Source organism: Vanacampus margaritifer, chromosome 10 (genome assembly GCF_051991255.1).
Source record: "Vanacampus margaritifer isolate UIUO_Vmar chromosome 10, RoL_Vmar_1.0, whole genome shotgun sequence".
Classification (NCBI taxonomy): Eukaryota; Metazoa; Chordata; class Actinopteri; order Syngnathiformes; family Syngnathidae; genus Vanacampus; species Vanacampus margaritifer.
Window position 1 is genome coordinate 27136719 of NC_135441.1, and position 26866 is coordinate 27163584.

Below are 26866 nucleotides of genomic sequence, written 5' to 3' on the forward strand. Positions count from 1 at the left end.
AGTTGCACTCTCGCTACTTGGTGAACCTGCGCAGGTTGGAGACTAGTGAGAGAATATCGTGAAAAGCGAGGCGAGCTACTCTGGCTTGTCATGAAGTGTGGCGAAGCCTGCTGCGAGTTGCATTGCACATCCTGCTCGCTTAAGGCGCCAAGCTGACACACGACTGGGAAAGCAGGACTTTGCAAACTTTTTGCCAACAAGGTTGAATTTTGTTTCAGAAAAAAAAAGGCGGATTATTTAAAAAGATTTGTTTGGTTGGGATTAAAAAGTAGAAATCTGACGAGGATAAAGTCGTAATATTCGGCTATATTTAATGATAGAAAAAATATAAATAAATCATTAAATAAATAAATATAAACATATAATTCTTTATTCTGGAAAATATGTATTTATTGATATTTTTGGAAAATATGACTATATATATATTTTTTTTTTTCCTTGGTCCTCTTCGTAATTCTAACACCAATTTAACATAATTACCACATGTACCGTTAAATGACGGAGGAAATAAAGAGTCGCCTTTTTTTAAAAAATTGAAATGTGATATGATGATTCATATTATTAGAGAAGAAAACAATATGAGAATAAAGTTGTAGGCAGTGTTTTTTTGTTTTAAGAATAGAAGTCGCAATCCTAACAAGAACAAAAATATAATTTTTTCACTATAGGAAATCCGTATCAGGGAACCATGTTTTTTTTTTCCTCCATCTTTTGGAACGTAGGTGCGAAGTGAATATATTGAAGTGAATTTAGGAGCTTCATTTAGGCCTTTTAGTATTATTAGATTATTATTTTCACATTCTATTAATAATGCTTACATGCGGTGTTTTAATAGTGACATTACCTCTCTTTCACAAAAAAGAAAGAAAGAAAAGAAGCACCATTGGTGTCACTATGCGTTGTGTGTATGTGATCAATTCACGAGTGCTTCACCAGCAGTCTCATTGCATTACTGCAAAAAACAAAACAAACAACCGGCTGGCTGGCCAAGATTCACGAGCGGGTGCATCTCTTTCTGCTCACACACACACACACACTCCGTCCGTCCGTCCGTCCGTCCGTCCGTCTACTTCAGAGCCCAAGCGTGTAATCTTGTTGCTTTGCTACACGTGTGTTGATGTCATCACTGTAAAGGGAAGATATGCCCCCCCCCCCCCCACTTGACTGCGTTTCTTCGGGAATACTCCATTTTGGTTCACATTTGACCCAATCCTGCGCGCAAACCGTTCTAGGCGATTTCATAGCAGCAGTGCCGCTTTGCATCTCAGGGTTAGTAGTAATGCAAATTAATTACACTACACGTGCAATGAGAGCATACCAAATGAGCTCCACCAGATTTGTGGCCCACTGAAGCAAATAAAGTTTGTCATATTACTTGCTAAATAAAGAATTTGCGGTTTATTTTACTCTATATCACAGATTTTTATGTGATTGGTTGGTTGGTTGTTATAATAAACAGGCAAGTCCCAATTTTGAGTTGCATGCTTTAAGTGTAGTACCACCTTGCACCACAATATTACGGGCAGCACTGAGCTCTCCCGGATGTAGATGCGGTCTAATTAAGTGCAAGAAAAAGAGGCAAAGGTGCCAGACTAAGCTGCGGTCATATATGTTTGCTTATGATTGCTCTGAAAAGAATTGTTTTCCCGGCCGTGGATCTGGTTTAAAAAAGAATAAAAAGAATAAATAAACACGCACACACACTAATCTTTCCTCTCCAAGATGATCAACAAGACAGTCCAAGAAAATTGACTTGATTGTGGAATTTTCCCGCGAGATTTTCACAAAGTTTCCGTGGGAATTTATGAGAGTTAACTGGGAATTGATGGTTATAATGGTGATGGCAAGGCATCATCTGCAAGCATAAATATCAACAATTCATTTTGTCATACACACATTCAAGCAAAAAAATAAAAATAAAATAAAAATTTCAACAAATAGATTTGTAAGTAGAACATGATCAACTTTTACAAATTATATTGTTTTGATGAAGAACACAAACAAGTTAAATACTCACTCTACCCGGCCCAATTAATTAAAAAAAACGAAACAAAAAAAACTTCCCCATTCAGAAATACCAACCAGGTACCATTCAAGATTGAAAAGAGCCCTTGAAAAAAAGGTTGCAAGTTTAAAAACAAGAAAGAAAATCACCTCGCTCGGCTCTACATTTTCACTAAACTCTTCAGAAGTCTAATTGTTTTCATCCGTATTATGACAACTGTATTTCTCCCCAACTAAATGAACCCGTTGCATAGCGTTTGGGTCCAATTTGTAATGTGGAAAGTTCCGTCCTTTCTAAACTTGAGAATGATGCAGGCCTGTGCGCGTTGACATAGGTGAGCCTTTTTCAGGCACAGCAGTGACGCTCAGGTGCGCCTGTCTCTTTAAGAGCAGCTCGCGGATGGCTCTCCGCTGCCGCTACTGCTGATGAGGATGGCGGCGCTCGCGGCCGATTGGCTGAGGCCGTGGGGGGAGGGAGGGCGGCGGCGCTTTGAGGGCGAGAGGGATGCTGCTACGTAGTTGAACCTCCCCCACCTCCCCTCTCCTGGCTCACTCTCTCTCTATCTCTCTCCCTCTCTCGTCACAATCTCCTCCCTTGCTCGCTCGCACCCTCGGAATAATCCACATCTAGGGCAAGCTGGCTGAGAGGCGATCACAGCTCAGCTCCTCTCTGCAGCCTGGGAGAAGAAGAAGAGGAGGCGGCACTAACCCGTTTCAACGCAGGGGGAAAAGAGCCGAGCAAATTTTGAGCGCACCGGAAGACACGCAGAGTCGACGAGCCAGATTTTTCCATTGGAGGACACCGTTTATTTATACATATTGTTTATATAGCTATATATATTTGTACACACGCTTATAGATATTTATATATAGATTCATTTATCCTTGTACATATCCGTATTTGTGCTTGTCTGTTTATATTAATATTTTTATATGTCTTTGTGTGTGTGTAAATATATATAATGTATAAGCAAAACATATATATCCATATATATGTCCATATATATGAATTTATATGCGCATCACTGTGAACCAAGAGGATTCTTATCCGATCGGGGCTGGCCTCTGATTGTGATCGTATACGATATTTTGACTATTTGATCTTCTACGTCAAGAGGACAAAGACGCCGTGCCCATTTTGTATTTTTCTTTTGCTGTTGCTGCATCCCGTCTCGCTTTCCATCTCCATTCCCCCCCCAGCCCCCCAACCCCCCCCCCCCTTTCGCTTCACATCCGAGAAGCCCAGAGCGACGGGATTTGACAAAAGAGGGCGGGAAAAAATCTCTCCAATTCCTGTGATTAGTGCGCCTTTCCGCTGGCATCTGCGCTTCGTTTAGTCCGTCGCGGCGCCGTGTGACATCAGCCCAGCGTCCGCCCAGCCAGCATGCACAAACACCACCACTGCTGCAAGTGCCCAGAATGTTATGAGGTGACCCGCATGGCGGCCCTGCGCAGGATGGACGCCCCGGCCTACGGAGGAGACTGGCAGGCCGAGCCCTACGGATACCCGCCCGGGTACGGAGGAGGCCAAACCTTACCCGCTCCGGCCTCGGGGGGAGGAGGCAACATGGGTGGAGGAGGAGGAGGCGGTGGCGGCGGAGGCGGAGGAGGTGGCGGCGGCGGAGGAGGAGGAGGAGGAGGAGGAGGGGGCACCTTAGGGAGAAGTAAGGGCAAGATGATGTCTGGCGGCGGGCCTGGAGGCCCCAATCCAAAGGGCCAATCCAAAGGGGGGCCCAAAGTCAATGGCAACAACTCAAGTGGACAAGGAGGATGGTGGCCTGAGTGCACCTGCACCAATCGGGAGTGGTATGACCAGGTAAGATGCGGCCTCATGCTAGGGTTTTAGGCTAGCCCTTCTTCAAGCCAGGCCAGATACGATTGAAGGTTTCTTTGGGCCTTGGCATAGAAATTGGTTCTGATGCGGAATCGGGAATATTTCTGATGTGGTTTCATTGACAATCTTCAGATCTAGCCTAGCTAAGATGGAGGTTTTCTTTGTATCGAGGTATAGGGAATGGTTCTAGACTAGGTCAAGTGAGTTTGTATGTTTGGACTTTGAGGTAGGAAATGATACTGGTTCAGATGTATCCTCTTCAGATCTAGGATGACTTAAATTGAGGGTTTCTTCGGACCTTGGCGTAGGGAATGCTTCTGATGCCAATTTACCCGTAAACTGAGTTGGGTTCGTGGTAGGACATGGTTCTGATACAAAATCATGATCTCTCTTCCAAGATAGACGAGTTTCTTCAGGTCTTGGTGTAGGGAATAGTTCTGATACCAATTTGTTAACCCTCTTCAAATCTTGATTAGCGAAGATGGGGGAATTCTTCGGACCCTGTCTTAGGGAATGATTCTGAATACCAAATCGTTAACCCACTTCAAATCTAGATGAGCTAAACGTGAGGGTTCCTTTGGACCTTGGCGTAGGGAATGGTTCTGATAGCCATTCATGAACCCTTTTCAGATCTAGATGAGCTAAGATCGAGGATTTCTTTGGGCCTTGATGGGGAAATGGTTCTGATACACTTTTTTTTTTTTTTTAACCCACATCATTCTAGGCTCTAAACACGACTGCTTAATTGCATTTATTTCCGCTCGACCTTGCACATTTCATTTGCAAAGACTCCCCTGCATTCAATCGTGAATCTATTACTATCATCCCGGTAGTGAGCCACCATCAATGTAGTCCTACTAGTTTGTCATCGCTCGGCCTTCCCATTGACTGCGACGGTGGTAGGCAGCAATGTGGGAAGGACAGAACAGGACTGATCCAGTTTGAGTGCACACATGAAGATCATGTTTTGTGCATTTGATGACTAATGCGTATAGATTGGAAACACGCCTCGGCTTCTGTGCTGATCCAGGCGTCGTAGGCCCCAAAAGAAAATGGTGCATTTGTGTCAGGGATGCCGTTATGTAAAGATGCCTCATCACAAGCCGAGAACGGGAAAGACTCGACTGTCGCCTCGTGTTCCCGGTTTGACGAGATGACGAAATGCCGTCGCTTGCGTTCGTGTCGATGGACTCCATTTTATACGGCAAGGGTCCCGATCTAATCAACGCGTCCTCCGCAATGTTGGCGCCTGGCAGCGCAGATTATGAATGAAACCGCCGCGTTACATGCCTTCCGTTTTGGGTCCCAGTGTATTTACATGAATGACATTACAGTTGAGGGGAGGTGGGCGGTTGAGGGGGGGGTGGATAAAAAAAAGAAGGAAAAAAAAGAGCCGAAGCTGCCTCGGAAGCGTTAATTAAGCAAGGTGCATGTATGTGAGCTCAAGTGGGGGGAAGGGCCGCGCTTGTTGAGCATGAGATTCAAGGAACGGCTTCTTGCCATGCACGAGTATGTGGCAACGTAGAGTGGAGCCGCCGCCGCCGCCGCCGCATCGTCGTCTTTTTTTTTTTTTTTTTTTTTGTCCTACGCCGCATTTTAAGCCGTGTGCGCTAGGCAGTAGGAGCAGGGAGGTGAGAAGATGAAGAAGAAGCAGCAGCAGCAGCAGCAGCAGCACAGGGGCAAAATGGAGGCTGAGTTTTTCCAATGATGCCCCTGAGCAGAGACGCAGCCTGGATAGAGATAAGGAAATGCGCTGCCTTTGCCCCCCTTCCACATCTACACTCTGCTTTCATTTCACACAATCGCCACAATTTGCTATTATGTAAGCAATTACTGTCACTTCAGTCGTCTGTATTGCTATCGTCCACTGCGCATTTAAAGCTGACATTGTCAAATATATTCTCGTAGACAAATCTTTATCCTTGTGGTCATAAACATCCACTATCAAATGACACATTCAAAAAACAATACAGCAAATACCGTACGGCAAAAAAGATCACTTTGTCTACGTGAAAATCGACATCAACAAACTCTTTCTGACCGTTTGAACAGTTGGAATTTTCATTCAAAGTTTATGTCACACTGTTGTGACGAGACGAAACAACAGCTAGCAATAAGCGGAATTCGTTTTTTCCAACATGAATAACAGATACGCAACGTCGTCACTTTTTTGTTTTTCACGTGTATTGACTTTGTCATTGCAGATATTCACAATTCAGTTGTTGGCATACATTTGTGGATTCCAGATATCTGTAACTCCACTTTCAGGTGCATTCCTCATTGAAGTCCCTGATAAAGTTTCTTCGAGCAAATCCTTATCTAATGCTCATAAACATACAAGGAGTTGTAGCCATTTTGGAAACCTTTTAGGTTAAAATACCCTATCAAAATATCAAAATCGTACACCGAGAAGATTCGATCTATTCTAAAGCCCATACAGCAAATAGCCAATGTGACATTCCATGAGCATACAAGTCAAGCACATTGGAATAAACATGCTGGAATTGTGCGGCGATAGAGAGTTGGAAGTGAGAGGAATAAGCCAATAAAGGCAGGCGGTGTGGCGAGGGGGAGGCGTTGGCGGCGGCGGTGGTAGGGGGTGTTGGATTACATAAGAGGAGGGAGTCGCTTGTGCTGTCAGAAGAGGAAGAAGGCCTCTCTGACAGCGTGGACGAGCATCTGTCCCTCCGTCCCTTCAAACCAAGCCAACCGTGTGCGAGCGAGATCAACCCGCCCCGGCAAACTGCCGGGAAGGACCCCCTCCCCCCACTCGTCCATGGCTAACCTATACCACACGGCGCCAAGCGCGTCGAGTGCGTTTTGGCTTTCGTAAAAAGTCGTGCGGCGGATGCGACAGGAGGCAACCTTGCATCGTCGTTCCAAACCTTTTGAGCAAGACCTTGACGTTATTTGTGGTCCGTCCTTTGTATAGCAAATGCCTCTATTTGGTCCCTCCCGGCCGCCAGGTGGCGCTGCTGAAAACAGCACGGAAATCCCCCACGCACATGCATAACGGAAGTCTGCTAGCTTGATGCTAATATGTAATACGAAACACCAGGCTCATGGAAATTAGGGTAGATAACAAACAGTAAGTGTAAACCTTTAAAAAGCTGCTACTTGAATACACATGACTCAGCATTTCTTACCATTAAAGAGAATTAAACATGTTAAACTCCAACATTTTCAACCAAACGATATAGCAACAAAAGTCCACTAGCTTGATGCTAAAATGAAACGCCAAAGACAGGCTAACGGAAATGAGCTCAGAGTAGATATTATGGTAATTACAAACCTTCAAACAACTGCCTCGGAGCAGCAACACATACAAACACAGCATACCACATTGTTATTTTAAGATTTTTTTTTTTTTTTGCCGTATCCCTATCTTGCTTGAAACAAAAATGTTGGCTAGCAGCACAAGGCGCTACGTAACTCAATTAACCTAAAGCTCGGGCACTCATTAATCAAGGTAGTGAGCGTACAAAAAAAGTAAGCCGACAAGGCAATGCAAATTGGTGTTTAAAAAACAAAACAAAACAGATCAACAGAAATGCCAACAACTTCCAAGAAAATGAAAGCTGCGTTTTAAGAGACGATTCTAATACAGGTTTATGGCTACAGTTGATTGTGACGCAGCAAACCCGCTCTCTGTAATTAATATAAGGAAATGAAGCCCATAAAAGATGTAGCATATTTGGCTGTGTTCTGGATTAAAATCAAAGCAGGATATCCAGAGGTTGCCAAGAATAAATAAATGAATACATTAAATTAAAAAAAAAAAAAAAAAAGCACAGAATTTCTTGCTTGTATTTCCATTTGTTAAGCAGCTTTTTCTGCAATGAGCAGAACAAATTTAGAGTCGTCTCAACGTAAGTAACAAAGTTTGGTGGTCATGATCTCCCAATTTTATTTCAAACATGCATATGAAGGAAAAACGGACTGGTTATAAAAGTAAATGTGTGACGACAAAACATATAAAACAACAAACACAGCGTTAAAGCAGTATAAGAAAGTTTCACAGTGTTTCACCCAATCATGAGCCACACATTTACGCTACACGTGAAGCATAAACTGATCAGGTCCTCCCCCTTTTAACATCGGTTGCGCAATAAATAGTAGGTATGTAGAGTAAACAAAAAAAACCTGCTAATATACAGCTAATATATCTTGATTATTAATAACAAAGGTTATCATAGTAATTATTAATAGTGAACACATTGAACAATTATGCATATATTGTCATACTTTTACATATACATATATATATTTTCCCTTATCAATAGCAACAAATCTAATAATACAATAATAATAATGATAACATCAACCAATGTGACTTTTTGTTGAAAAGCACTTCTTCCTCCCTATACCTTTCAAAAATGTTGATTTTATATTTCCTTTTAAACTGGTCTATGTTTGGATATTGTTGCAAATCAGTACTCGGCCTGTTCCAGATGTTCACTCCACATACAGATGTACAAAAACTCTTCAATATTGTTCTCGAATATTGATATATATCAAACCATAACCTGCCTGTCTCTCTGAAAGCATATTTTCAATATTGCCCGTCAGTAAATTGTGTTAAGCTTTATGCACCGATTGTACAGTATTCAATTCCACGAGATCAAAGAATTTTACATATATTCTACATTATGGACTGCTCATTTAATTTTTTTTAAATTTTTTTGCAACAGAAACAGAGGTTGTAATGATGTCTTTGTAAGCGTTTCCCCTAACGTCTAAACAATAATTTGAATAAGGTAATACTACAGAGCAGAACATAATGTGTAAGAGAAAATGTTTGACTTTTGTCCGAATGGAGATGCTTTTAGAAAGTTTGGATCCAACATATTCAATGTGTGGTTTCCAGCAGATTTTATTATCAACAATTAGGAATTTGATCTCATTTGCGCTTTCTATATCGACACCTTCAATTTGCAATCTCGCGCAGTTCCCTGTTTAAACATGACCAAACACAACACATTTGATCTTGTTTATTATTATTGATAACTTGTTTTTATTTGACTGGCTAATACTAACTACATTCAGCAAAATAGTTTTATGATTGTATTCCCCCCGCCCCCCCCCTATTTGTTTCAATGCCTGTCCATAAAAACAAACCACTTGAAAGTTTGGGGGCCTTGATCAGAAATGCTGGCGTGAGCGCCGGCGCGTGCCCGCGCGTCTTCCACAGTCACATTGAGTTATCGGTGTCACTGGCGCGTGCATCCGTCTGATGAGATTTTGTCCGCACTGATGCGATTTGCCCTTCCTTGTAACAGCATCCGCGGGTAGTAACACACACGCTCGCCGTCCGCTATATGTGCCAACATCCAGCGCTTGCCGCCATCTTGAAAATGGCCATTTGAAATTGGCTTTGCTTCTTCTCTTCTCTCTCTTTTTCTTTTTTTTTTTTTTTGTAGTAGCAACACTTGATACGACAGGTTGTGCTGTAATATGGACGTATGAGTTGTTGGGATCCGACATTACCAGTCATTTTTACTATCAATGACATGTATGAGGCATGTACGGTGGGTAAGTGAGTTAGTGACCTACTGTTTTGTTTTTTAAAGATTTGGGCCATCGCGTGAGCATCCCCCCCGCCCGCATTGATGTGTAAGCAAAAATTGGAGATGTAAATGGCGGCAGAAAATTCACTTCTGTTAGCTTAATGCAAAGACACAATGGCAAACATTACAACCTGCGTTATTTTAGTTGTGGAATTTTCATTTTAGTTAAGTTTTTATTTCATTTTGAGTTTTGTTTATTTTTAAATTTAGTTAGTTTTCATTAGTTTTCAGGGTGGCTCTGTTAGTTTTGATTAAAAAAATGCTTAGTTTTAGTCAGTTTCAGTATTAACTTTCTTTTTTTAATGTGTTTTAATTTCGCACAATATTTAATAAACACCATCGTGTTTATTAGATATTGCGTACAAGCAGAGGTGGCAACTCCAGGTCTAGAAAGTAAAAACCTAACTCCAGGTGCTAGCTAGCTAGCTAGCTAGCTAGTTCCCTGGCTAGCTCCCATGGTGCTCGTTTAGCTGCTACGGCGCTAGCTAGCTAGCATTAATGGCTAAAGCCAAACTGGCAGGGTTTTTATTCTCTGAGCACAAGTAATGTAAAGTAAAAACAAAAACGAATATTGAAACTAACTAAAACATTTAAAAAGCATAATAAAAACTAGCAACCGCCCTGAAAACGAATTAAAACTAACTTAAATTAAAAAAAAACAACTAAAAACGAACTAAAATGAAAATTCCAAAACTATAAAAACCCTGCTACCAGTTGAAGTTTCAAACTGATAAATCAAACCAAACACTATATTAAAACACCACAATGTTCCCTCAAGCGTATTAACTCTATAACTGAATTTGGAAAACGAAATTAGCATTAATGTTACAGGAATTCTGACCCTTCAAATGCATACATACAAACATCTATGCTCTCCCCGTTAACTGTTGCTATTGGGGACTAAATAAGTTAAGCAAGTTAGTTAGTCAGAGTGTGGTGACAATTTAAGTGGACCCTACTATTTGAAGAAATATGCTATTTTGTTTCAATTTCTAATAAAGACACACACAGATGCCCGACAGAGACCTCTAGCTAAAACCGAATTGTTCCAGACCCACGAGACTAAAGAGAAGCGTCTGAATGATGGGGAGGCAAATGCACTGTGAAACGAGGGAGACAAGACACGCTGCAATATTTATTTGCACTTTGACAAAGCTTTGCTTTTTTGTGCATTGTAAGCGAGCCAGTGACTAAGAAGGAAAAACAAAAAAAAAAACAAAGTCAGACGTACAGTACGTGGTCGGCGCCGCTATTACGTGAGCGAGATGGCCGCTGACCCGAGCGGCGTTGAACTCCCACGTCGCACCTCTGCAGCGGAGGTGGCTTTGCGGCGAAAATGCAGGAGTCCCGTGGCTGCCACGCCGTGTTCTGTTTGCTCAGGAGGACAAGTATTGAAGTTACGCGCAAAAAAAGAAGAAGAAGAAAAGACGACTAGACTTGTAAAAGTATACGGGTAACGACTGAGTCAACTTGTGTACCTTGCATACGTTTGGGGTCAAATTGACAGCAGTACAAGTAACCTCAAAGCAATCGCCCTGAAATGTGATGACTTCCAAATGACAATATTTGAAATGGTTTCAAAGATTCTAGATTCTAAACGTATAGCTTTAAGGAAAAACGCACCTGTTGGTCTTTGAAGAGTTACGGGGGAATCTCGAAACAGTAACAGGGTCAAATTCGTCTATATTTGCGGTCATGGGCCAGTTTGAACTCTCTGATTTATCGTTCTACTAGTGCGCCTTAGTTGTTCCACTAGTGCATCCTAATCGTTCTACTAGTGTGCAATAGCGGAAAACCAATCGTGGGGGGAAAAGTCTGTACTGGTGCACAAAAAATGTCAGACAGTAATGAAAGGCAACGGTTGTTGCTACTAGTGTCTCTTAGTCCTTCCGCTAGTGCTCGCTAGTTGTTCTACTTTTGTGCCGTACACATTCTACTAGTATGTGAAAGTCAAAAGTGGAAACAAACGTCGTTAGTTAAGACAGTTGTTTTACTAGTGCGCTTAGTTAGTCTACTATTGTGCTTTACTCATTGTAATGAAAGTTTGTAGTGGGAAAAGAATGTCACTACTAAGACATGTCAAGAAGTCATGGTCTTATTAGTGAAGACAAAAAGCAAACTAGTGCATACTCTTGCCACTAGTAGGATATGGAATAAATGCTCTGTGTGATCATATGGTGACCCCCACCCACCCCCCGCTAGAAAGAAGAAGGGAGGGAGGGCACTGCTGTTTGTTTGCTTGCCTGCTTTGTTTGATGTTTTTTTTTTTTTTTTGCTGATCACAGTAGCGACTGGCCTAGAAAAATGACAGTAGGCCGGCCGGACTCCTGATTCAGCGATGGAGGCGGCAGGAATACTAGCTGCACACAGGGGACTTTGCGTGCAGTTGTGGGGCAGCGTTAAATAAAATGTGGCTATTAATTAAAAGAAATTCAAAGAATTAGGCAACTTAAAAAAAATAAAAACTGATGTACACAATTGGCCTCATTTGAAGAATTTCACCTCCACGCAATTCTCAGATTTGACAGTGAGAGATTATCCGGAGCAAGATCATCTTGTGTTCTTCGTCTTCAATATTTTAAGTAAACTGGGTACACACATAACCATAAAAAAAACGAATTTCTTTGTTCCTGAAGTCAACAAAGGCCCAATTGTCAGCTGCCTCTAAAAGATTATCTTTAACGATTATCCTGTGGTGTGAGGTTTGTTAACAGCAACCCCCCCCCCCCCCCCCCCCTCATTTCTGATCACCGTCAGGAAACACCCGATATTTGGATGTTTCTTAACCATTCATCTGAGTGATCATCTTATAATGTGTGGTGTATAAAGAGTCATCAGGGATGTGATTTTTCCGCTAATTCGCAGAATTCCGCTTTTTTTATCCCCCCCCCCCAAAAAAAAAATCCGATTTTTTTTTTTTTTTTTTTTTAGTAGTTGAAATTTTTGAAATTTGAACTCTTCAACATTATTTATGTGTTAACTTAGTAATCACATTAGTTAGATATGATGATATTCTCAGTGATAGTTTTTAAAAGCAAAGGCAGTCCAATGTTTTTGAATGTGACTGATTTTGAGTTGACTAAAACTGGGATAGTTCAATATACATTGAAAATTTATGCTGTTGTTTTGTCTATTTCTTTGTCATGTGAGTGCATTGAAAGTACTTAAAAACACGGAAAACCCATGAGGCCCCCAGACCCCCGGCTAAATTTTCAAATAATTTCACTTTGGTCAAATCACATCCCTGAGTCATTTTTCCTACTTGATGTGCTCTGAAAACGTTCTGGACAATCGTAAAATGTTCAATATCTACGATCGCAAGTCCTTATGTGCGCAGTCCGCATAGAATTTGGCCAATTAGCGTCATTATGACAGCCACCAATTAAGAAGCAACCTGAAACTCCTTTTCTTCTTCTTTGCATTTTCTGGATTTCCTGCGGCACCGCGTCGACGTCGGCGATACGATCTTGCGCTCACGTACGCCACACACGATAAGCGCGGTCGATTTATGTTTTTTCCTCGGATTGGCCTGAGATGTTAAAAGTGTCTCGGCGTTGCGTTCCAGCGCTCCAAACCACAAAGGTAACATCCCCCCCACACGTTAGCACGGGCTGCTGTGCAGATCGCAATCGATACGAGTGGCGAGCTCCTGAAGCTTTCTGACTCCTCTTCATTTCTGTGGGGGTGCGTGGGTGCTTTCGGAGCGGCCTGTGCTTTTATTTCCTTTCGTTTTATCGGCTCCATTGGAACATCAAGAAGGAACATCTTCGCATCGCAGCTTCTGCTTCATGCCAAACACACTTTGGCTCCTCCCCCCCTAACAACTAACGATTCATCAAGTCACATCATGTTATAGAAATCGCAAATGCTATTTTGGGAAAAAAAAAACATAACCTGAGAGGTACATTTGTCGTATTCATGCTTTGGCAAGTGAGCATTCAGCAGTTTAGCATCCATGAAAATGTAAACGCAAGGCATCTATTTTTAATGCTGTCACATGCACCTGTGACACGTCAAAGAAGGAAAGAAGAAAGAGCTTTTAATGCCCCGGCGCACAAATGTGCTTACTTGCGTTCTGTCAGCGCTCTGGAATATTCTGCCTCCTATTTTGTTTTTTGTTTTTTCAATTATGGACCTAAAATGTGGAAATCTCTTTGATGATCCGATGTTAATAGTTGAACAAAAATTCCCACTAACTCTTTGACTGCCAAAAACGTTAAATAACGTTTCGTAAAATCCTATGGAGGAGTGCCAAAGACGTTAAAAGACGTTTTTTTTCAAAACAGGTGAAACTAACCATTTTCTATTGTTGATTACTCAAAAACGGAATAAGGTAGGAACAAACTTTTTTTTTCTGATGGAAGATGAGAGTCCAATCTTGTTTTGGCAGTATGTGTGTTTCCATAGTCCAAACACATAATTTTCTATGGACCTTGAAAGATCAGTCAAAATGCTTAAAATCGGTTGGCACCCACGGCATCCCTTTTCTGAAAACGTCTGGCAGTCAAAGAGCTAAGATATCACGATCACTAATTTTGTCTATCTATCCATGCATCCAATAAATGGCAGTGAAAACATGTCCTGACGGTGGCAGTTTTTTTTTTTTTCGAGCGAGCGGGTCCGACTCTGAAATGTCTGAACTTATGCTTGCAATTTCCCCCGCTGCATTTTTCATGTGTTGCTGCAAGTGTACAGCGCATGACACACATTTTCAACGTTGGCCGTCAACTCGTGCATCCATCTTTGATCCAATGTAGCATGCGCAGCGCGCTATTCCGGTTCGAGAGCATCGGCTTGGATGGGACCGACATGTACTTATTTTGGGGTAAATATTTGTTGCTTGAGTGAAGGTTGGTGAACGTGTGTGCGCGTGTTTGTCAGAAAAAAGGACATTTGGCGCGGCTGTTTTGAGTGCCGTCTCTGTCTAATGCATTATCCAAGCAGCCCTTCAGCCATTTGGTCCGGCCTCTCATTTGTGTGTGTTGCAGTTTTCTTCCTTTCTGTCATCTTCCTCCTCCTCGTCCCCCTCCTGCATTTTTTATGCTCGGTCTGGATTCGGAGAAGAATCGGCTGCCGCGGCAACGCCTCGGTGTGATTGCTACGCTTTATAATATATGCATGTTTGGGGTATGGCGCTTTTACACGGATGTACGCGTGTGTGCGGTTTTTAGCGAGAAAAACATTTTTTTTTAATCCTGTAGTTTTGGTTGGATGTACTTGTAGCAATTTAGGAGAACATGTAGGATGCAGTCAACCGTGGTTTATTGGGGATGGGGGGAGGCGGCTTGCACCGTAAACCCAACCAATGCAAATCCACAGTATACATTAAAAATGGCTTTACTCTTCTCTCACAAACGTGAAACTTTTAAAAATGTTCTTTTTCACCCGTTCTCACAACAAACATTAGATGATCACACGGCCCCGCAAATGAGATGCACAGCGTGCTTGCTTCAAGCGTTTCATTGTCATTTCCAGTTGAAGTTTGCTGTGAAACTGACACATTAAACGAAATGCAATTAACTCTTTCGCTCGCAGCCATTTTGACTGAAGCAACCCACTTCGCTCCCGGCTGCTTTACTGGATTTGGACTGATTTTGCAATGTGTTCTATTGCTATAAAAACATGGGACCTACCAAAAGAAAGATTAGAGTCTCTCTACATTTGTATCGGTTTCCGTTTTGCAGCAATTAGCATTAGAATACAGCTCAGTTTCATCATTATTCACAAATCTATTTAGAATTCTGAGTAATTTAGGGTTTTTTTTTTTTCAACATGGCCCTGGTTCATTTCCTATGCTCTGCCTGTTGGCCGTTTTTGTAATAACTACCATTTCTTCAACCGTTCTCTGCAATTGAGAGGCTGCATCAAAGCCTTCTGCCCCCCCCCCCCCCCCCAACATATAAATAAGTCTTTAGGGACACTTAAAACATCTAAAATAGAACATATTTATACGTTTTTTGGGAGCAAATGAGTTAAACGTATGTTACACACAAAAATTCTCAAATTGGAGAGTTTGGCAGAGTCCGCCAGCTGAATGCTAACTCATAATGTGAAAGGCCATAGACAAGCTAATGAAAATGAGTGTAGACGTTACGGTGATTCTAAACTTTCAAACCAATACTCATGGGCAGATACTTTGTTATCTCTGCTCTTTGAAAACAACAACTAAAATATTAAACAGCAAAATATGGCACTACACTTTAGGTGCGCAACTCTAAATTTGGACTTGCTTGTATGGTGGGGAAAAAAAAGACTCGCTTGAAAATCAGTGATCGCGAACCGCGATGTAGCAGGACTTCACTGTATTAACATTTTGTCGTGGTTCGACATAATCTGCACAGCTAAAAAAAAATAAAAAATAAACACTTCTCAATTCAGTTGTTTGGGTTGGAAAATAGAAGCAATCCCAGTTTAATACCGTGCCTGATTATATCCATGATAGTCTGTCTGGATGTTGCTTCTGCGGCGTTATTGCCTTTTTATCCTCTGCTTGCCACTCAATGCTGTGTTCGTACGCTACATCAAGCCATTTTTGCTTACTGCGTTTGCCTTCTTTGTTTAGAATTAGTGAGTCGCCACACCAGTCCCAGTCTGATGGTATATTTTACAATAAATTATCATAATTTCGCGCCAGCAGAGAAAATGTTTAACTCTCCAGATGCATTCTGGGTGAGCCAGTGTTGTTTTCCTGAAGTCGGGCTTCTGACTTGGCTGCGGTGACGTCACAGGCTGCCGGTCAGACATTTTGGATGAATTTCAACTTGACTTGACAGACAATTTGGCTGCGAGATGTCCAGCTCGCTGGCTCGTAGGCACAGACTTGCATTGATGGGATGCTTTTTGGGAGTAAGTCACATACTCTTTGTTTTAATCACAAGTTAGCATCAAGTCTTAAGCTTCAAATTTTAGCAAGTTAATGTGGCAAAAATCAAGTCAAGTGAATTTTTCAAATGTCTTGATCAGGATTAAGCAAGTCAGTCACAACAATTAGCCACATCACACCCAGTTTTTTTAACATTTTGTGTGTTAGCTTGACACTTAGTTAATACTTGACCAGCAAACAGTTAGCTGAACTGTGAAGTTAGCGTAGCTTAGCTGTCTTTGTGGGTTTTATCGTGACAGATGAAGTGGCCGTATTTGGTTATTTCTTACCTTTGAGTTGCAACTCTTGCACTCTCAGGGCATTGAATTGGTCCAACTGGACTGTTTGGGTTGTTAGCTCGGGCTTGAGATGCCCTAGCCAAGCAAGTCCTAAAATTGGTTACTCAAGTCACATACCTGGTTTTTGTACTTTTTTACTTTTATTCACAGCATGCAAAGGAGTATAATCATTACTTCTTGAACAGAGATGGTAAATCCAGGTCCAGAAAGTAATGATGCTAGCTAGCTAGCTAGCTCCCTAGCAGGCAAACGAGTACCATGGGAGCTAGCTCCCTAGCTAGCTAGCTAGCACCTGGGGCTAAAGCCAAACTGCGGCAAGGTTTTTACTTTCTTGAACCAATCTTTTTTTTATTTTTTCCCTCAAGTACTTTTGCAAGACCGTGTGGGAAGGGAAGGATTAGTAAATTGGAGGTGTGGAGAATAGATAGGGATGAGCTCTTGTAATTACCCAAAGACATCAATGTGGGTTTGCACGAGATGTTGTGCTGACAAGTCAGGCCACATTTCAGCCTCTCCATGTGCTGAAATGTGCCGGCAGAAACGCGCGCCGAACAGCGCGGTGAAGCGCATTCGTGCGCCGCTTGCGCATCAAGAGCTTCATTGTCGCTGCTCTGCTCGCCGAGAGCCCGCCGATCTCGATCGGCCCGCTTATAAAACCCAATATGGGCCGTTGCGGATTAATATTCGCCATTAAAATGCCCAATTATGTAATCAGCCAAATCCAAGCTGTGCATGTGCTCAGCGGAATATCTCATCAGGCGGCAACCATCGAAAGGACTGACTGTGAAGAACGACTCGGTCTGATTTGCGAGAACTGTTGAAGATATTTTATTGATTCCGATGTTGATTTTTCCCTCGCATACATCATGCAAATGAATCCATCCAAAAGTAGTGAGAATGTGTTTGACTCAACCTTTATTGAGCCAAAGCATATTTTTGGCCCCAAAAAATCTCATGCAACAACCAACCAAAAAAAGTCACAAAAAGTGTATAATATATATTGAAATAATGATGATTTTGTCTCAATTTTCTCCTAAACTTAGTGTGAAATTTGAATAAACACATTCTGTAGCTGTTTTTCCGTCTTATGAAAGGCAAAAAGTGGAGCTTGTCCTTCCTGTCATGTAGCGTTGACTTGTTTGACCCGTCCTGATACATCACTATAGATATAGATAGACAGACCATAGACACATTATTTGCATTACAATAAATAATCAAATGTGTACCAATCAAGTGAAATTGGATAATAACTTGGGGCACACTTGTTGACCACTTTTATAGTTTAAGGATGCTTGAACAATAAAGAAATATGGATATACGAGGAGGCAAACAAAAAGAGTTACAGCTCCGTGAAAATATTCACTTTTTGTTAGCCCGTCAATGCCATTTCGCTTTATGCGTTAGCATTGCGCTAACAGAGTTTAGCTTTGTGTGCACTACATACAAAAAAACAAGCAAATGGCACACTTGAAAATGCACATTTTCAAATTGTTAGCATAATTGCCAAAGCCATTTTGGAGTGTTTTTGGAAAACCAGAAAAAAAAACTCTCCAGTCATGTGACTGGACTGGAGGGCTGCGAGGGAGGCGACCCTGCCGCGCTGACCTCCCATGTTGGCGAGGCGTCGCGAGCGTAATGGCGTGACGTCATCAGTGTCTCGCCGCGTTGATGTGCTAACTTTGGCCGGACTTGCTATTTTGTGACTTTCTGTCCTGGCTGTGGACGCGCCATCCGCACAACACTGACTGATTGGCGGCACTATTTCGAGTGGCTCCTCCCAAAAATACAACCAGGATGACACAGCACGGTGGTGGAGTGGTTAACATGGCTGCCTCACACTTTGAAGGTGTGGGCTTGGTTTGCATGGACTCCCCGATTGCGCTTCTGTGTCTATTCTCTGGTTCGGTATTCAATTATTCATTTGCTGAAGCATTACATCATTGATGTTATTGTGATTTATTTATTTGTTTATTCTCCACACTTTTATGCCGCTAACAACTCCCACATAATACCTCCGATTTACACCGTTCAAATTTCAACTTCAAAAATTCACGTCCCGGTTGTATATGGTCTGATTCCGCATGACTTTACTTTAAATATCAACTTTTCACCATTCATTTTCAATGGGACCAACATTGAACTTTCCACACCCACTTCCATACATATAACTTATCATCATTACCGGGTGTCGGTGGCATAGCTGGTCAAATGCATCGTCCAGTAATCAGGAGGTCATCATTTCATAATTTATCTCTCAACTTCATACATAAGCATTCCCCATGCATTCAAATTTTAGCTTTCAGCTTTCAGCATTCCCACAACATTTCTCCAGAAATTGTATAGTTTTTGTTGTTGTTGTTGTTGTTGTTGTTGTGAGGTCAGTTAGTTGCTAAAGATGAGTTGAGTAAGAAAAAGTGATATCAAACATCCCCACTCTGGACTTTCTCCTTTTCTATTTCCCTTGAAGGTGACATTTGCCGTGCGGTAAGCCACAGCGTGCGTTTGCAACGCCGCATGAAGATGAGAGCGGCTTGCCAACAGCGCTGACGGACTATGAATTAATTACGCTCTTGTCCGTGTGTGTTGTGTTGGGGAAGACGGGTTTTGTGTGTGTGTGTGTGTGTGTGTGTGTGTGTGTGTAGGTGGGGGGTCAATGTGGGGGCGGCACAGTCGCAGCCGCCATGCTCAATCACGGCCGCCCTATCGCAGAACTTTAGCGCTTTAATGGAGCGCTTTTTTACGGGCGTAGTCATTAATTTCAGCGCGGCCGCTTATTGGAATAAATAAACGGCTGATTTGCGCACGTGTTGCGGCGGGCCGAGACGGCGAAGGGATCCGGTGACCTTTACGGTTAAGAGATTCTCGGCGTATCATCTCATTAGTTTGCCTTTTGTTCTTGACAACTGACGCAACCTTGTTCACCCATCCTATCGCAAGGCCTCCTCCGCCTCCTCCACGCCACGCCGTGAATGAGATGTCGGCCGCATGGTAATTGAGCGGCGATCGATCGGACTGCAGCGCGCCGTACAAACGGGCCAATGGCGGCCACAGCGGCTGAGCGAGCATCGCTGGCTGCATACTGTCATATATCAGTGTTTGCCAATCTTTATTGGCAAACACTGATTTTGCCGCGTGGCGCGTGCCGTGTTGTGCCGTGGAAAGAATCTCACGGAACACCAAGAAACAAAGAAGAGGCAGAGAAGGTCCCCTACTACGCTCTTGTAATAGTTGTTGTTCCTCACAGTATGCCCGTGATTCAGCTCATATGCTCCGTTTGAGGTACTGTAGCGTTTGCTTTAAGGCATCTATGCTAACGTCTTTTAGCCTGTCTATAGCATCGCATTTCACATGATATGTTTGCATTTTGCTAGCAGTTTTAGAAGGGTTCCTAGTTTTCATTTTAAGTGGATACATTTCCTGGGCACAACCGCAAAGAGTAAAAATACACATATAATTGATGCTCATTGTAATTGACACAAAAATCATGAAAAATGAAAATCGGGGGATCGAGTAAGTAAATAAATAAATAGATAAGGGAGGGTTCCATTGAGGAATGTGGGATATCAAATAATCAAATAATACATTAATTATATGCAGGGATCCACTGTATTTGTTAGCGTTAGCTTAGTTGACTTTTGTTATTGTATGGTTTAGTTCAAAAATGTTTTGTTTGAATATGCATGAATATTTCAGTCCAGTAAACGAACGTGAAGAAGAAGCAAAGGCTTCATCAACATTGGGGCGTCGCGTTAAGCATTTTACACGATGTTTTTGTTTAATGCGCTTGTAGTTGTAAAAGTCGACTGCATCACAGTGTGAAGAGGAGGCGTGTAATTGTTACTTCATTTATTAAGTGTTAAAGGAGTAGGGACACCTTCCTACTTACTAGTTTGTGAATCTCGAAAAACTGATGCTGAAGGCAAATGCTGTGCAATTCATTCAAGTATTGAAAATGTCCAAATGTCTGCATTGATTTATGAATGTTGCCAGGGGGAAATGTTGGAATAATCTGAATCATTTGAGGCATATGGAAAGATAAGTTATTAATGACTTTTAACTCATTCACTCGCAGCCATTTTCACTGAAGCAACCCCCTTCACTCCCGGCCGTTTTACTGGATTTTGACTGATTTTGCAAGACCCACAGAATATTGTGTTCTATTGCTATAAAAAACATTTAAACCTACCAACAGAAAGATTAAAGTCTCTTCATTCATCGGGGAAAAAAAAGTATATTTCCATCTGTTTCAGTTTTGCGGTAATTAGCATTAGAATATAGCTAAGTTTCATCATTATTCACAAATCTATTTCGAATTCGGAGTAATTGAGGCTTTTTTCAACGTAATCCTGGTTCATTTCCTACGCTCTGCTGCCACCTGCTGGCCGTTTGTGTAATACCTCATTACCATTTCTTCAACCATTTAAAATACGACGTATTTATACGGTTTCGGGAGCAAATGAGCTCATGGGGAATGTGGAATTCTGGTGGAAATTCAACTGAACGAGCTGACTACTTTGAAATGTGGAAGGAGCAGGCCCTTTCGAAAATGGGCAGAACAGTAAACATAACAAATGTTGGTATAGATATGAAGATTTTGCAAAATGAAGCTTTTCCTTGGCGCGTCTTGTGTGAAGAGGAGAGACAGGAAGGCGAAAAAATGCAGCAGGGGGATGCTGCAAGTAGGCCTGCTGGCCAATGCTGTGTGCAGGCAGCGGTTGCCATGGCAACACATTGATTATTTAACAATTGGGATGAAGCCCGTGCCCCGCATTCGCTTCTGTGGGTGGCGTCACCGTCTCCAGAGTCAAGCGCACACATTTGCCGCACAAAACACCACGTTGACACTATAGAAGCTTCAAACTATATAGACCTATAGAATGTTACTATTATTTATGTAATATTGCGTATTTCTGTGTTACAATTGGACATACTTACAGTATGTACAATTTGTTTCATGTCTGCCTTCAGTTTAAGCCAAATGAGCTTGTGGCATTAACAGACACAAATTGCAGCTATGCAATATTGGATCGGAGCATTTTGTCATACGACAATCCGCATAGGAAACGACCAATAGTAGCAATTTAGGAATAAAATATTGAATTGACCAAATTTGAACATAGCCTCCTTTTTACAATATACACGCTTGTCCAATTTTGAGTTGCGTGCCTGAGTGTAGTACCTTGTTGTGCCACTGAGCTCTACGGGAAGAGATGTAGCATAGCATAGCATGTTGGGTGCTCATGTGTGTGTTCAAGTAGCAGTTGTTTGCAGGTTTAAAATGACCTGAGAAATCGATGCTTAGTTCCAATATTAGCATTATATGTTAGCTAGCAGGCTTTCGTTATGATATTATTTGTGGTATGCTCGTGTTTGTTTGCGAAGCTTTATATGTACACAACATCGCTATGCTAATTTCTGTTAGCCTGTCAATGGTGTTTCGCATTATATGTAAGCATTAAACTAGCATGATTAAGCTAGCGATTATAACTAGTGCGATTATGCAGTATGGTTTGGTTGAACTTTTTTTTTTTAAGTGCGTTTGGGAAAAAATAACCACATTTAAAGCATATGGAAGGAATAAAGGTAAACATTTTTTTGTCTCTGGATATGGCAGTTTTTCCGCTTACGTTGGTGGTTGTGGAACGTAAACATGGTTCACTATGTATCAATTGATGTAAAAATTAGTATTTTGATTTTGTGTTCTTGTTAGTCAATCCGCATTTTAGTTGCAGTCAACCACTGGTTCAGTGTTGAAGGATAAATTTAGAACTTGCTTGGCAATAATCAACATTGTTAAAAAAAAAAAAAAACAATCTAATTGTTGAGATCAATGTCTCCAGCCTGAGGAGTGTGTGTGCAACCTGGATTGCCATTAATCTGTGAAATGCCGTTGACTTGACCTCCGTAATCCTTAACCTACTTCCCATCAAAGGATTATCCAGATGTCATAAATTGCTATTTGGCCCTCCACGGCCTTACTGGAGCACAGACGTCCAAAAATGTGCGCTAAGATTTAGCGCTTCTCGGCTCACGTGCTGCTCTCAAATTGAGCGTATTCGTCTTCCTCGGGGCGGCCCACGGATAAACGTGGATGACCGTTCTAGGAACCGAGCGGGGAGGAGGGCGCTAATCCGCTCTAATCCCAGGTACTTGACTTGTTTGCTCAATGTTAAACAAACGCATGTTGAGATTACTTGTGCTGAGATTATCTTGTGTTTTTGTTTTGTTTGCTTGTTATGTCAGATGGCGATAGGTTGTTTATAAGACTGCTGTTTTATACCACTGGTGGATTGACTTAATACCTTAAAGACCATCTTCTGGGTTTACCGATTCCATTTTACTTTCTTGACTATAAATCCCATGATGCACCTGGTGCCGGTTTTGTCTTGTCTTGTTTTTAGCCCAAAAATTATCATTTAATTTCGTTTAATTCTTTCTCTGGAACAGAAAACAAACTTTAACTATTTGGTCAATGAATCTTTCACCTTTTGTTCTTGTAAAATAAATTGCAACTTAATTAATCGTTCATCTTCTGGCTTTTGATGGGGTGATTACTTATACGCACGCGATAGTCCAAATGTTTTCTCATGCTGTTACATGAGCAGCTGCACACTTTTCACAGCTACTCATCAGCAGTTAAACAATGCACACTACATACGGGCGGGCAGGATATATTTCTACTTCCTGTTGCTTTCAATATGACGTGCAGTAAGATGAAGTCATTATTTTTTAGTTTTATTATTCATTCGTATTTTATTTTATATGATATGATATTAATATATGATTGAGGTGAAAGGAAGCTTGCTGAAAAATACGAAGGATCATCACCATCGTCATCATCATCATCATTTTTGTTTTTGTGCTGACTTATTTTGTAAGATAAGGAATCAAATCAATAAAACAAACTGTTAAATGTATATGTAAAGTGTTTGTTTGAAGTTATATTATTTCTAATTAATTAACCAATTTATTTAATAACAAATATATATTTCTTTATTGATATGTGTATTATTTATGATAGCATTATATACAATATATTTGATAAATCTATAGAAAATATAAATAAATATTGATTAATTACCTTTTTTTTTTTTAAATGTACTCTAATTGTTTGTATTTTGCTAATAATTTTCATTGAATTATTTGCAGTATATTAACACATTTTGTTCTCTTTTTACTTATATTTCTTAAATGATCAATTAATTTATCATTTAAAATTCTTTCCCGCTAACCTCGTGAGGAAAAGTGGTTTGGATAATGGATGCATGGATGGATTTAAAATTCTTTAAATTAATTAAAACAAATCTTATATGTAAATTAAATCAACTCTTTTATTATGTTTCGTTATTTTTTAAAATGCATTTACCAAATATTTAATATTCTGTTACATTTAATCTTTTAAAAAATGCTAAAATTGTTTATTTTATGATGTTTTTGTTTCAAGTATAAAAAAATTATTAACCAGTTATTAATTAAAATCAGTTGAAAATATAGTTTAAAATTGTTTATTTTCTAAAGATGTGTGTTGTGTTTGTAATATTTTATTATTTATTTACAATCAATTAACCAATAATTTGATTAAAAAATATTCCTAAATGTTAATGAATATATATATATATATATATATATATATTTTATTTTTTATTATTTTATTAAAAAGCGCAAATGTTAGTGTCCTGTGGGTCCCTGTGGTCATTTTCAGCCCCTGGCACCTTCCCGGCACGTCTCGACCCCGCCTCACCCACCCCCGGGGGGGGACTGGCCGGCTTCACTTGGCTGCCATGTGATAATGTGTGTGCGTGTGCATGCGCCGTCATCTGCTGAGATAATGTGTATCTCTTCATATTCACAGGCCAACCCTCCCCCCATCATTGTCAACGCAGACTCACTAGATGCAGGCCCTTATGTAAGTATCTCCTTCCTCACTCACTCACTCACTCACTCGCTCACTCACTCACTCGCTCACTCACTCGCTCACACTCTCTCTCTCTTCTCACACACCCTCTGTTACCACATGTGCATGTCTGTGTGTGTGTGTGTGTGTGTGTGTGTGTGTGTGTGTGTGTGTAGAGATGTTTGCCATGTGGACATCCGCAGCCATTATCCATTTGACCTTTGACCTCGCCTTTTGTTTTGCCAGGGCGCCGCATTGCACATTTATTTCGTGTCACGTTCGAGACGCAGAATGAACTCAAAATGGGATTTAAAGTGAACAAAAAAAAAAATCGAACGCTCCAAGGTGTGTTCGTAATTCTGTTAGTGTTCAAAATGTGAGCATTTTGCCGGAAGGTTTTGGTGTACGGTGCTGCCTTGCCCATACGAGTGATCCCACTTCCGAGTTTGGAAAATAGTGAAGAATTCGTTTAAAATGAAAAAGAAAAAAAGTGTTTAATACCAACTGAAGTTTACAGACAAACAACGCATGAAAACCACATAAGCTTGCTAGCTTGATGCTAATACACAATGCAAAACTCCATTGGCGGGCTAGTGAAACTAGCGTCAATTTTTGGTAGGTCAAATGATTTCGGTGCGTGTGTGAAATACGAGCCATCCTCGCTTAGTTTTTCTTTTTTTTTTCTCTCTCTTGTGTGACAGGTGAACGGCAGCGATGGCATGTACAAGTATGAGGAGATCATCTTGGAGCGGGTACGTCAATTCTTCTTGTCCAAGAATGCAGCACAACATCCTCTTAGCAGCCACTTAACTTTGGTTTGGAATTTTTGCCATCTACAGTGTTTTTATTCTTGATAAAATATTTGTATTCATAGAATTATGATTTGATTCCTCATGTTGTTTTTACAACGGAAAAAAACTAATAATTACGATATTACACAGAAAATCTTAAGCGTTTTATTATTATCTTTTATATTACCATTCTTATTGTTGTTTTTTTGGTCTTTATTCTTATTAATTTACGTAATATTGCAAGAGTGTTTTGCTGACTTAACCGTATTTCTTTGATATAATAATGTATAGAAATTTGCTGAACATACATTTTTTATTCTTGTAATATTCCAGCTGCTTTTTATTGTGTAATTACCGATACTTTTTTTTTCTTCTAATAATATTGTGAATTAATTGTCTTAATGAATATTTTACTCTTAATGTGCTTTTATTCTGGTTAAATGATAAATTCCTTATCATACTATTGCATTTTTTTTCTCATCAAATCACTACACTAAAATAAATTAGGATTTGTTGTTACTATTGCAACTATTTTCTTGTAAAAAATTACAAGGAATACAATTTTAGTTCATTATTTACTATTTTTTAGTTTTATTCTTGTTAAACAATCTTGCAACTGTTTTTTTTTTTTTTTAAGTAAACGATGCGATTTATTTTGTGTGTAGTATGTCAACATGAGTCACTCTTTTTTTTTTTTTTTCCCGCAGGGCAACTCGGGCCTGGGCTTTAGCATCGCGGGAGGCATCGATAATCCGCACATTCCCGACGATCCGGGAATCTTCATCACCAAGATTATCCCTGGAGGAGCGGCCGCCATGGACGGAAGGCTCGGGTAACGTCGCCTTTCTTCCTACACTAGCATACTTACTTACTTCATTTGTACTTGAGATGATGATGATGATGATGATGATGATGATGATGATGATGTAACATTCCCCCCGTACGCGTCCGCAGGGTTAACGACTGCGTGCTGCGCGTGAACGAGGTGGACGTGTCGGAGGTGGTCCACAGCCGGGCGGTGGAGGCCCTAAAGGAGGCGGGGCCGGTGGTGCGTCTGCTGGTGAGGCGGAGGCAGGCCCCGCCCGAGACCATCCTGGAGGTCAACCTGCTCAAAGGGCCCAAAGGTAACCACGCACACGCAACCACGTGAGCTGACAAATGTCAAGAAAGTGCACAAGGCATTTTGTTTTTCTAACTTTAGCTCTTTAAATATGTCCGGAATATATTAGTTACATCAAACTGTATGTTTTGATTTTATTGTAGCTACTTTTGACCAAATAAAACCAACCAATTAATTGGGCAGCTGATTAGTCGGTCAATATTAGCCCTCTTAAAATTGACACATTTTTGCGCATTAATAATATTAATGATAATGATAATAATGATGTCCAAATTCAGTTCTGCAGATTTTGTTTTTTCCTGCATTAAGTTAATTACTAAAGTACTAAAGTAAAGTATTGTAAATGTTCAGACTGTAATAATTTGTTTTCTGTCACATGACATAATCTCTTCATTTTTGAACAAGAGAAGCATTTCCAATTAAGACTCAAATAATAGGAAATAATTCAAAGAAAAGAACATTAATATGATTGATATAAATGTGTTGGGTCTCAGC

General features: G+C 40.8%; 1 protein-coding gene across 9 annotated transcripts in view; it reads left to right on the forward strand.

Annotated features, from left to right (window-relative positions):
• Window positions 1–26866, forward strand: part of dlg3 (discs, large homolog 3 (Drosophila)) — an 81905-nt gene that overhangs the window by 15563 nt on the left and 39476 nt on the right. For 5 of the 9 annotated variants that reach the window (XM_077578557.1, XM_077578553.1, XM_077578554.1 and 2 more), the window contains 4 exons: window positions 24419–24472; window positions 25162–25212; window positions 25959–26083; window positions 26206–26375. In XM_077578557.1, coding sequence (XP_077434683.1) covers window positions 24419–24472; window positions 25162–25212; window positions 25959–26083; window positions 26206–26375 — 400 coding nt within the window. Of the gene's footprint in view, window positions 1–2635; window positions 3821–24418; window positions 24473–25161; window positions 25213–25958; window positions 26084–26205; window positions 26376–26866 lie in introns of all 9 variants that reach the window. The other 4 variants (XM_077578556.1, XM_077578559.1, XM_077578558.1 and 1 more) reach the window with 2 other exon arrangements.